Source organism: Ammospiza nelsoni, chromosome 8 (genome assembly GCF_027579445.1).
Source record: "Ammospiza nelsoni isolate bAmmNel1 chromosome 8, bAmmNel1.pri, whole genome shotgun sequence".
Taxonomy (NCBI): domain Eukaryota; kingdom Metazoa; phylum Chordata; class Aves; order Passeriformes; family Passerellidae; genus Ammospiza; species Ammospiza nelsoni.
The window spans coordinates 29530172-29542288 of NC_080640.1; the positions used below are offsets into that span (position 1 = coordinate 29530172).

A 12117-nucleotide genomic window follows, 5' to 3' on the forward strand; every position below is an offset into this window, starting at 1 on the left:
GAGGAGCATTCTCATCCTCTACATCCAGTCCCTAGGTCGGGATTCAGAAGAAAGGCAAAGCTGCCACAGACTCTGTTTTCTTACCAGCCAAATATACAGGCTAAGAATCTGTCAGCTCAGTGCTTTGGCAGCTGACACTCCAGCTGATCCATCCACGTCATGGGTAGGTCACTTAAATTGCTCTCAGTTTATTTCAAAAGCTCTCAAGCCTTTTGTACAGACATTGGATTGAGGAGTAATGACCACTCAAAACCAAAGAAAGTAAAGCAGCTGCTGCCATCTGAAAAAAAATGCTGTGAGGACAAAGCAGCTCACTCGTGCCAGCCACACAGTTATAACAATTTTTCCTGCTGTTGAGAAATTGGTGAGATGTTAAGCTCACTAGAACAGCACTGAGATCTTCCCTTGCCTAAGTTACATCTTTATTTAGGCACACACCATTCTGGCCACAGAGTGATGGAAATATTTTGATTTGGTTTTTGCTAATGCACAATGAGTAGCTAAAATGGAGGCAATATTAATGAACATATTCTGTTCTTGTAAATCAAGAGTGCCCCTGAGCAAGTAGTGCGTGTTCAGCTCTGGGCACCCAGCTCAAGAAAGATATCATCAAAATACATGTGGGATTTTGAAATAGACACTAATTAGAAAATGGAAAATATAATCCAAACAAAGATGGAAATCATTTTCCTTTAGGGTGATAAAACTTAATCAATGATATTTGTATTTGGAACCACTTTTACAGTCAGTGATGGAAAAAGGAATGTGATGAACACTTGCTGACCCTTTCCTTCTTAGCAAAAGAAAATACACAAATTTTAAAGCTTGGAAAGAAAACTCTTGTGGCATATCATCAAGCTGCAAGTGCTACAAGACAGCAGTGATGCCAAAATTTAAGTAAATTAAAGAATACAATTTTTTACTTTCAACTGCCACTCTGAATTCATGTCCAGACAGAGACATAAAGTGAAACTTTGACAGACTAAAAGGCTTCCCACGTCTGCATATTAAAAAGCCTGTAATTACTAAGGGCTGGGAAGAGGCTGTGGATGAAATGACTCTTCTGCAAGCATTCCTGTATCACTACCAAACACCGGCCAAGAGCTGCAAAAAACCCTTCAGGTGAAACAAGGTATATTATAAATAATGTCTTTTTGTAGCTGTTTTGCAAGAAGTTTATAGAAATGTGAAGAAATACTGTAACAGAATAAAAGACACTTCACTAGTTATTATAAATTTTCTCCCTTTGGGATGTACATAAAAAACATTTAGAAAGCTATCTTGATATAAAAATCATGAAAGATTGTTCTTTCCTCATAAAAAGCCATTTATTTTGATGTCTCACAAACTGGGGTTTTTGTGAGTATATAATACATATATGGAACAATTGCAGTTTAACCATTTGCTAATGGTTATATGAAGAGAGCATCATATCATATTCCCATGATTGCTTAAAGCAAACTGCAGCAGCTTTAGCTGCAGCACAATTTTCATTAAATCACTCAGCTGCACTGTCCTGCCTTGCAATTGTCAATCCCACTTGGTTTTTTTCACGGATCCTTATTCCAAAATTAAAATGTCTAGCAATTCCTTTTGCATTTATTACAGTAATTTTATAACTGGGTCAAAAGAACACTTTACTTGAGCAGCTCAGTTAGCTCTAAATTAGCAGTGTCACACTGAGCTCTAGCTGGTGAGGTGGGTAAGAGCTCCCCTTCAGCACAAGGGTGCCTGGGAAAGGAAAACAATTAATGGATGGATTAATTAATTAATCAATGGATGTCAGTGGCTTATTTATGAAGCCACCTTACAAGGCAGAGAGCAAGATGTAAATCTGTGCCATGGCATCTTTTCCTCCATGACTGTGAGAGATGTAAGATGAAAGCTAAACCAGGGTATTTTGTTTTGGCACATTTGTGGAAAAGAGTGCATCTCATAACATTTCTGACTTCACCTGCTCACTCAGGATGGTGTCTGTTGGATTCAGTGAATGGCAGGGAGCACTGATTTAAATGATTAAAGCCAGTTTGGCTTTTCCTCCCTTCATGCAGGGCAGAAACCTGAGGCTGACACTGTTTGCTGTTGTCAGTATGAGCCTTCAGGGGTACATTGATGGCAGGCCCAAGGGAAAAGGAGCCACTCCTGAACTCTCATTTTACAGCAGCCACCACCCGTGGCTTATACACTGGAGAGCTTAATGTAGTTCCAGATTGAAAGAAATTACACTAAAAACCTTTTATTCTAGAAATGTTTTTAATTTTACTTGCATATTTTAACAGAAATACAATATGCTAGCAGCAAAATAAGAAGATTTCTGTTCTAACATTTCACAATACATTAGTGTCCAAATTTCCATTTTTCTATTAAGGCAGTTTGCATTAATTAGAAATCAACTCTGAATACTATGACAGTATTTTCAAATACGTACAAGCCACCGTAAAATAACTATTAGTATTATTACCACGGGAAAAAACCCCACAGTTCTAGTAAAAATGTAAGCATTTGAAGGTAATGCCTTTAAAACCCAGAAAGTACCGTCTACCATTCCAACACCAAGTGAACAGCTGAAGACATTAGGTAAATATAAAAAGTTAATAAGTTAAGGCTTTGTTCAGTCAATATTTCAGAAGTTCATGTTCTGTGAGATTTATATTCAAGTTTGAACTAGCAATTAATTTCAAGTTGTACTTCCTAAAAGAATAGTTCAGGCTGACTTCTGTCTCCCCCACTTCAAGACTGCATCCAATCACTCAATTCTGGCTTTAAAGCAGCATTAATTAATCCCAGCAGAGAACAAGCAGGTACAGTTTCCAGAGCAGGCCTGACACGTTCCTTAGAGAAGTCTCTAATTCCACGTGTGGTTCAGCAGGTGCCACCAGCGTCCTCCCTGTGCTGCACTGGATTATTGGAGCCATTCACCCTGGCAGAAGTGTTTCTCAATGGACTTCCCAGCCAGGTGACAGCATTCCAGCTTGCCTACACAAATGTGAACCAGGGGAATGGGACACAAGGGCTGGGAGCAGCCACAGGTCCTCCAAGCCTCATGCCAGCAGGAATCAGCCAAATGACTTCTGGGTTCTGATCCCTGATATTTTGAGCCATGTAATTAAAGCATCCTCATTGAATGCAGCTGCTAAGATGGTGGAACATTACATTCTCTTGTGTTTCCTGGGAGCCTGCAGGTTTTATTGGTTAAACCAACTTGCTTCACAGAAGATGCAAAGGCACTAATGGCAACACAGAACAGGGCAGGGGAAAGAAGGCAAAGTAACAATAAACACTAAAACTTGAATCAACTCTTTCTTCATAACAGGGATTATGTAGTTCTGAAGTAGATGGACAGAATAATGAATGCCCTTGTTTGCTTAGTGGTGGTCACTGCAATATCATGAACTGGCCCACATGAGTCTAATTTAAGCATAGATATAAAATATCAACACAGCTTCATGGAGAATAGGTCTTGAGCAACAGGTTGCATTTTACTCTTAGATATGTTAAGCTTGGCTTGCAAAGACACCTGCAGTGAGGTGTTACCCACAAGAACCCTGAGTAACTTTCTGAAAAAAAGATGAACCTGTAATTTTCTTTAAAATATCACAATAATAATGTCAAGATACACTATTAATAGGGATTCAGCAAGAAATTTAGCTGTTTGCCATCTTACTGAAAGTTTTAAAAGCTCTGGGATAAAAGGGACAGAAATTCAATGGCCTGCCTGTTTGCTTTCCCCACCCCCTTCCCATGTCACTGATGTAATAAAAACTTATCACCTCTCTCTACAAACCTTACCTTGCATTCAATTTTAAAAATCAATGATCTGGAATAAACTGTAAAAATCACTTGCAATAAATTTGCAAAGGACATGCAGACTGCTGGAGTAGTAAAGAATGAGGACGGGTCACTTACACAGAGCAATCTGGATCACTTCATGAGCAGTATTTTAATGCTGGTAAAATACTATCTGTATTTCCAAGAAAATATAAGGTAAGATAATAAGAGGATGATGTACCACATTCTTGAGAAAGACTCTGAAGAGGAATTGGTCCATAACAGTCAGCATCCAAGGCAACGCTTCCACAAAAAAAATAAAAAAGAAAAAAGAAAAGATAATGCAATTCTTGAGAAGAGAGAGGGAGATATTCATCAGAGCAAGAGGATCACATTATGGCTCTGTACAGTCCTGATGGATCACTATTGACATGTGGCATCTAATGCAGATGTCACCCTTACAAATACTTCTGTACATGAGAAATCCAGGGAATGTGAAGATTAATTAGTCTTGGGTAACATCCACTGTCATAGGAAAGTTAAGGAATTCAGTCTCATCAGAGAAAAGGTTAAAAGGGACATAATCATGATTTATAACTACACACAGGCAATTAGAAAAGCTGATACTACAGAGATCAATATAAGCAATCAAATGCATAAAAAGACCAAAATAACTTAAGGTGGAGCTAGAAATGCAAATAGAAAAACAAGTGAAGAATGTACCTGGGGTAATTAAGTGTTGCAACAGGAGGTATGAGTGAATTCTCATCACTTGAAGACTTCAAATTAATATTAAATGCCTTGTTAAAATACCTATGTTCAGTTCAAAACAAAAATTTAATAGAGAAACAGCTTGTTGAAATTCAATGGTCTGTTGAATGTAAAAATAAGTCCTCATTATGGTGCCTTCTATCCTTATATATTTATGAGATTTTTTAAAAATATAGCTACAAAATTAAAGGGGGTTTCCAAGAAAATGTGTTTTTTTCTTTCTGAGCACAGAACCATTTAAGGCTAGATTTAAAGCTAAATAAACTGCAGCTGCATTTTGGAAAATATTCGTTCCCCCCTCCCAATTTTTCCCATTTCTTGTTCAGAGTTGCACAGTCCACTTACTTGACTGTCTGATTTACATAATCATGTAGTTTTTCTTCAGTTTTTTCTGTTCCTATTTATAAGCCATTCACAAACCATCCACTTAAGTAACAGCATGATTTATTGTAAGAATGATTATGGTTGTTTCAGAGGGAAAATGGAACGTGATTAAATGAAGAATGAACAAGGACATTCTAGAACAAAGGGCTCTAATCCTGCAAAAGGAATTGTAAATGAAACCTGCCTCTCAACCCCATCCCAAATGAACTACTGAGGGAATTCAGCAGATACCTTTACAACTGTGGAGCCAAGAGCATAGCTGAAGACAAAAAATTAAATAAAATAAAACAACCATGCCCACAGTATCTCATGGAGAAATGGTAAAGCTCCCAGAGCCATCCACATTTTGGGGGAAAAAAATGATAAATAATGAACTGTATGTATACAGTCACTGATATGACCCTCTCAACACAGGTCTGAGCACCAAGTCTGCAGAGGGAGAACTGCAAGCAGACCTTTGCCCTTGGATAAGTTCCAGCATCTGAGACAAATGCACCAACCAAGGAAATGGCTGGGTATTCAAGCTGTGGATCCAGGAGAACACAGCTCTTTCTTATACAGTAGATGCTTTTTAGGTGCCACAGGAACCCTACCAACCCGTACTTATAGAAGTGAAACAGAAGTGAAGAGTCTGATGAAAGAATCTCAGAGTTCAGGATCTTCACCTGAAGTGCTTATTCTGTGCTATTGCAGAAGGAACAAGTGGGGCAAAGCCCTGTTTGTTACCAGTATCACTGCCTGTTTACAAACCAGCTCCCCAGCAGGAACAGCTGAGAGGCTCCACAAAGGAGAGCTGTGGTACAGACCCACGTTTGTCAGGAAAAACAACCCTAAGATGAGCACATACCCAAGCAACTGCTTTTGAATGCTTGTCTTAGCCCAAAATAAACCAGCAGTGATGGATCATATCCTTGCTCAAAGACAGATAATTCTGGTCCATTACAATTGCACATGAACCAGCAGGAACTTGGGAAATCCCACACTAAATTGAGGGAACTGCCTCAGAAATTTGTATGGAGTTACAGAGCCATTCAGAACAGCACAAAAGCTTTTCATACTCGATTACCATATAGGCAGTGTTTCCTAACAGCAAGGCATGGAGAGGATGCAGCAAGCATGGAGCCCAAGAAAATCAGCTTTGCAAGATCTGTGCTGAATATGTGTGAATTCCCACTTGAGTAGTCTGAGGAGCTGTGGATGGGCTAAGCTGAGGGACTGGTAGAAGGCACTGGGAACATCCCTGCTGTGGGGACAGCTGAGCTTACCCTGAACACTGTGGTTTTTTCAAAAGGAAAGTACTGAACTATTGTTTTCAGAAATAGCACCGTTACTCCAGACAGAGAAACACCCCCCCCATTCTAGTGCAATTATTCAGATAGAGCACTAATGAATACAGCTGAGACTGCAGCTAGCAGTAATGCCCTGGCTCACAGGAAACACTTGAGCTAAATGCTAAAATCTACTTTTAATGAAGGGTATTAGGAGAAGGCTGAGAAACTTTAAATTCCAAAGACTCCTCTAAGCTAAATACGATGCCTATGGATGCAGCCAGGACCTGGGGTCTAGTATTTCTGTGATGCCTTTATGTCTAGGGGTTGGGACTGGTTTGGTTTCAGACTTGGTCTTGCTCAGCAGAGAAACAGGATTCCCCAGGCCAGCTAAACCACTTTTCCCACAAAGGCCAATTTTGCGAGGGGGAGCAATGGGGGTTTGCAGCTGCTGCATCTTCGTAGCTAACACTGACTCAAAGGCAGGTGTGTGGTCAGGCTTCCCCCAGTTTTCCTTGCCCAGCTGCTCTGTGTTCACCTGGGCTTCTGCACTGTAGGGTGACTTATCAGAGGGTGGAGGTGGAGCTCTTCTTTTCTTTCCTCTGCTGTCATTTGGACTGGTAGTATCTCTTTTGGGGTCCGGATGCGTGTTTTTGTGAACAGTCATCTCATGAGATCCATCAAAGAGTGACGCCCACAGGGCAGATGTAGGCTCTTTCTGCTGGCCAAGAAGGAACTCACCATCACTCTCTTCAATTTTCCTATGTATGATATCAGCTAAGCCCTCAGGTTTCACTGGAGAATCAATGCCTGTAATTTTAAGGGACAGCAATTAACCCAGATTAAAACACCACCAATGATTTTACTTCTATCTATTTTCTTATTACTACTCAGAAGACAAACCTGTATTAACTGTCTCACTAAGTCTGAACTAAGAGTATTAATGGATGAAATGGAAAATGTTACATATGCTATCAAAGAGAGAACTGAGGTGACAGGAAGGAATTATTTTTGTGACAGCTGGCATTGAGGCAGCAGGGTAGGCACTGATATTTCTTTCCAAGTAAAAGAAAAAATAAAGTACTACAGGAAAACCTGTATGTATTAGTTATTAAATACATTTTGTTGTACAGTGCTTGGAAAATTTTGTTTCACAGGAGGCCCATGAAAGTCTGACTAAATAGTCCTGTGCTGCCAGCCTGTAGAAAATGGGACATCTTTACATATATCATTTTTCTCTATGTGCCTCAGGATTGCCTTGCTCAATTTCTTATTCTTCTTACTGAGTTTTCCATGTATACTGCAGTAGTACCAGCCTCAAACAGCAGCAATACCTGATTTTCAATAGAGTCACAGCACAGTGTGGGTTGGAAAAGGCCTTTCAAGGTCACCAAGTCCAACTGTTAACCCTGCCAAGTCCACCACCAACCCATGTCCCTAAGCACCACATCTGCACATCTGTCTTTCAAATACCTCCAAAATGGTGTCCCCACCACTGCAGCCTGTGCCTCTGCTTGATAACCCTTTCTGGGAAGAAATTCTTCCTAATATCCAATTTAAACCTCCCCTGGGGCAACTGGAGGTTGTTTCCTCTTGTCCTATCACTCCTGCTCCAATCTCCTTCCAGGTACTTGTAGAGAACCATAAGGTCCCCTTGAGCCTCTTCTTCAGGCTGAACACCCCCAGCTCCCTCAGGCACTCCTCATCTCCTGTGTGCTCCAGACCCTTTCCCAGCTCCATTGCCCTTCTCTGGACACACTCCAGCCCCTCAATGTCTTTCTTGTAGTGAGGGGCCCAGAGCTGAGCACAGGATTTGAGGTGCCTCACCAGTGCTGGGTACAGGGTGCTACAAAAGCTATATATAATCCAGGAAAAAAATGGTGTGTTAAGAGTGAAATGGAGTTTGTGTTCTGCTCCTCACTGAGGTACATGTGTATCCCTGGAATTATGCTACCATGTTACCTCTGTAAAGCTTCTGTGTGGTTCATTTACTGCATTTCTGCTCTGCATTCACAGCTTAGATAAAACCTGACTGTTGAGTGCTCTGATGCATGGTAACTCAGTGACCCACATGGCATTCTGAGCATCATCACAGCTCCATCCCAAGCAGCAAGCAGTCAGGCATTTAGAGTTGTACAGTGTTTCTCAGTCAATACTGCATGGGATCCAGTAAAACAAAGTGACCTACTTTTTCTAGTCTGTAAATATTACTTCTGTAACAAAACTATTTTAAAAAATCCTGCTGCATACCATTTTTCTCTGCAAAAATAAAGGTCCCAGATATGCTCTAGCTAGATTTTCCAAGCATATTTTTCAACATCATTGCCAAAGACCAAAAAATTAGGTAAGTTATGCTGGGTGAGCCTTCAAATAGCTGTAAGAACAGCAGATTAATTTCATGCAATTGGTTTGCAAGCTGGACTATTTTACCTTTACATTTCCTGAGCTGTATACTACTCGTAGCATGAGTGTTTATTTCTAGTGACAGCTGTTTTGAGTGTGTTCAGGGCAGACTGCAGATTTTTTAGCTCAAGGTATAAAAATGTATTCATTATTTGCACTATTACAAATTCAGATTTAATATCAACTCCTTGGTATGCAGTTATGTTGCTCTTTCATTGTCTGAATTGTCCTTGAAAAACTCAGTGTTTCACCACCACCACCAGAAGCCATCTGAATTCAGACAATGTTGTTTCTGTTACTCTGCAACTTGAAAAGGCAAATCCCACTTACTCATATCATGGTAGACGGAGGTCGCTTCCTTTGTCAAGAACAAAGGTGGTTTCCGTGGTGACATAATCTCAATTTTCATAAGTTCCTCACAACAATGCTTCCACTGGCCTGAGAGAGAAAAGAGAACAATGACTGGAACTTAAACACATCAGCCTGGAAAAAAAATGGAAGTTGTTAGGTTGTGTCAGGAAACTATCTCCAAAGTAATACTAAACAGTGAGAATTTACTTTTGTTTAGCAGGAATGCTCAGGATGCATTTGTATTTTCATCCCTGTATTCATTCTCTTAGCACAAAGGTCGTAAGATCCTAGATGGAATTTAAGCATCCCAGCATTACTGTTAGACTATGATGGTTAAAGATCATAATTTGCCTTCAAATCCCCAAACAGTATAAATCCAAGGGGAAAAAAAAAAGAAAAAAAAATTAAGGTTTGGGAAGCTTCATCAAGTTATCAGGAACAACCTCCAATATCCTGCAAGCTGGATGTTATACAGCAATGTTACAATGTCACGGCAAAGGAACATTCTGTTTTTAATAGAGGATAACTTGCCTTTTATCCCTTAGCAGACAAGGAAATCTCTTTTTCTATTAATAGATTTTGACCTTAAGGAAAACAAGACACAGTAAAATTACTTTGTTCATACCAATCATTCCAAGTTTTCTGAGCACATTAATTTTAAGAGAATTTTAGAACCAGGGAAGAAAAAAGGCATTTAAATGCCAAGTGACCCATTTTTTTTCTGAATCTAAAGAAAATGTCTCAAAAAATTCTGTGGGTAGTATTCTATCTATAATGAATAAGAAGTAGATCTTTTACCCTACTCTACAGATAATTTAAAGAGGATGCCCTAGTTTTTGCTTGGTGTGTTTCTTTAATTGATAGTGCTTTTTCTCATTGTAAATCAAAGTTAAAAATGACTGGAAATACAACTATGACTCTGAGTTTCTACAGCCTCAGTTCAATTATTTGATTGGTGCTGTCTCTGACTAAAGACTGATATTTCATTAATTGACCTGGTTTTGTTTTCTGACCTGACAAAAATGCCTATCAGGAAGCAACTCTACTTTGTCAATGGCAGCACAAAAGCTGACAGTCTCTACTCTCAGTAAATCTGTGAGTCAAGCAGAAAGCAGAGAAAAAAGACACAGGCAAATTAATCTATGTAGTTTTTATAATAAAGATTTGGTTATAAACAAGGAGCACAATATACAATTTCAATAATATTTCACACAACAAATGAGTTCCCTCTGCCATGTAAGATCAGGGCTGTTCCAGAGGTTTGCCAAAGGATCAGGGTAACCCTTTAACATCTGTTGCAAAGGCTGAGGCGCAGCTTTTACCAGAGCCAGGTAAGCAGTGTGTATTTGCCCAGCTGGATGGAGTGTGGCTGGGTGAGCATATTCCCATGTGATGAGAGCTGCCAAAACCTTTGAACTACAACAGAATCAAGCAATCCCTGTTATAACAAATTGCAATTTAATTCATCCATAACATTGCTAAGGAGACCCCAAGTTTACTTGTGACTGCTTCCAATAGCTGGCTGAATCCACATCCCAGCCAAGGCCCCACACGATTCCAGCATCCTCACCACCTGGCACTAAGGCTTCCACACCCAGGTTTGATACTGCAGGATCTCACCAAAGCAGCACAGCACTGGCTGGGTGCCCAGGCAGAGGTGGACTCCTCCCACTACAGTGGGAAGGAGGAAGAGATGGTGAGAATTTATCAGTCTTTAAGAACATTATCAAGAACACTGCTGAGAGAACAAGTTTTTTGAGATTGATGGACATACTCTGCCTCTGATTTCCTGCAAGAACACATGGACTTTGGTTTAGTCAAATATTTGCCTTCCAACGACTTCGACCACCACCCAGCATTATCCCAGAGAACATATTTCTTCTCGTTGCTGCAAACAAAGGCTTATGAGGCAACTGCAAATCAAATTGCTCAAAGATCCCTTTGATGTTACATAATGCCCCATTCGGAGGGCACGCTGCCAGCACTGCTTACTTACTCAGATCATAAAAGTGCTGCCAGAAAGCCTCCATCCACTGATGAAGTTCATCCCTACTGTCAGCAGCAAAACGTTGCGTCACACCCTCTCCAGACACGGGGTTGATAACAGAGAAGTTATTGGCTCCTCTGCTGGAGTCCTTATCCACAGCTCGAATCCTGGTTTCCTAGGAACAACAAACTGTGCTGTGACTTACTGCTTCACACTGCCATCAGCTTAGGGCCAGTGACAGTGTAAGGAAGGCAGAATTTGCTTTTTTGTCTACTTCAGATTAATACCAATTGAAAAAAAAACATCCAATGTCAGGAACTGATTATAAAATTGTTTTATCATAAAGCATGAAAAATAAGGGAATAAAGCACAATTACTACAGTTCAGTCTGAATTACAGAATGTACTGTAATTCTGTGTTCCCCTTCTCTCTACCCTCACCAGCTCACCTCACAGTGCTCACTCTTCTCCACAGCAGTTTAGTGAATAATCTACAATAACAGCAAGCAGCTCCTTTTCCCCAAATGATTCAGATGGACAAGCACATTATTACAGCCACCATTTACACCTGCTACTGCACTTCTGTGGGCCATTGTTTACCCACTGCATTGGAAACTTGTATCCTTTTAATGTTCATCTTAGTGCAGCAGGACATTCAGGGTAATGCAATAGAGCGGAAAAATTAAAAAGAAACTTACCTAGGCCATCTTTAAAGGGGCGTTTGTAGCAGTAACCCCTATAGTTTTACTAGAATAAGATTTTGCTCTAATAGAAAAAAAAATATTTCCCATTTTAAAATAGACATTTTAGTTTTAACTTAATTAGAAAAAGCTACATAGAAATAATTAAATGTGTGTATATATATATCCAAGAAGTATAGCACAAGTCTAAAAAATCTCTTCAGCTAGAGTTAGAAAAGCTCTCATATTACACAGCAGCACTGTTAAGATTTTTCCTTCTGTTCAGGAACATAGTTCAATTGCTCTAGACTAGATCCAGTGGTATTTTCAGAGTATTTACCTTCTTTGTTATGGCATTACTACAATTTTAAAAAAACCAAACAAACCACTTATCCCTAACTCAGTGATTTTTGTGTGTGTGAAAAATGCTAAAAGCTTTAAGTTTAGCTAAACACAACTAAAAGAATTCCAGAAGGCAACTGGTCAACATTGCTGCTCCTCACAAC

The 12117-nt window shown here is 39.8% G+C and overlaps 1 protein-coding gene across 1 annotated transcript in view; it reads right to left on the bottom strand.

Moving 5' to 3' along the window:
* Positions 1-2234: 2234 nt before the first annotated feature.
* Positions 2235-12117, bottom strand: part of RTKN2 (rhotekin 2) — a 42588-nt gene continuing 32705 nt past the window's right edge. The window contains exons 11-13 of the mRNA XM_059476760.1: positions 10942-11107; positions 8925-9032; positions 2235-7001 (exon numbers count right to left, since the gene is read on the bottom strand). Of these exons, the coding sequence (XP_059332743.1) occupies positions 6460-7001; positions 8925-9032; positions 10942-11107 (816 nt within the window). The 3' untranslated portion in view covers positions 2235-6459. The remainder of the gene's footprint in view (positions 7002-8924; positions 9033-10941; positions 11108-12117) is intronic.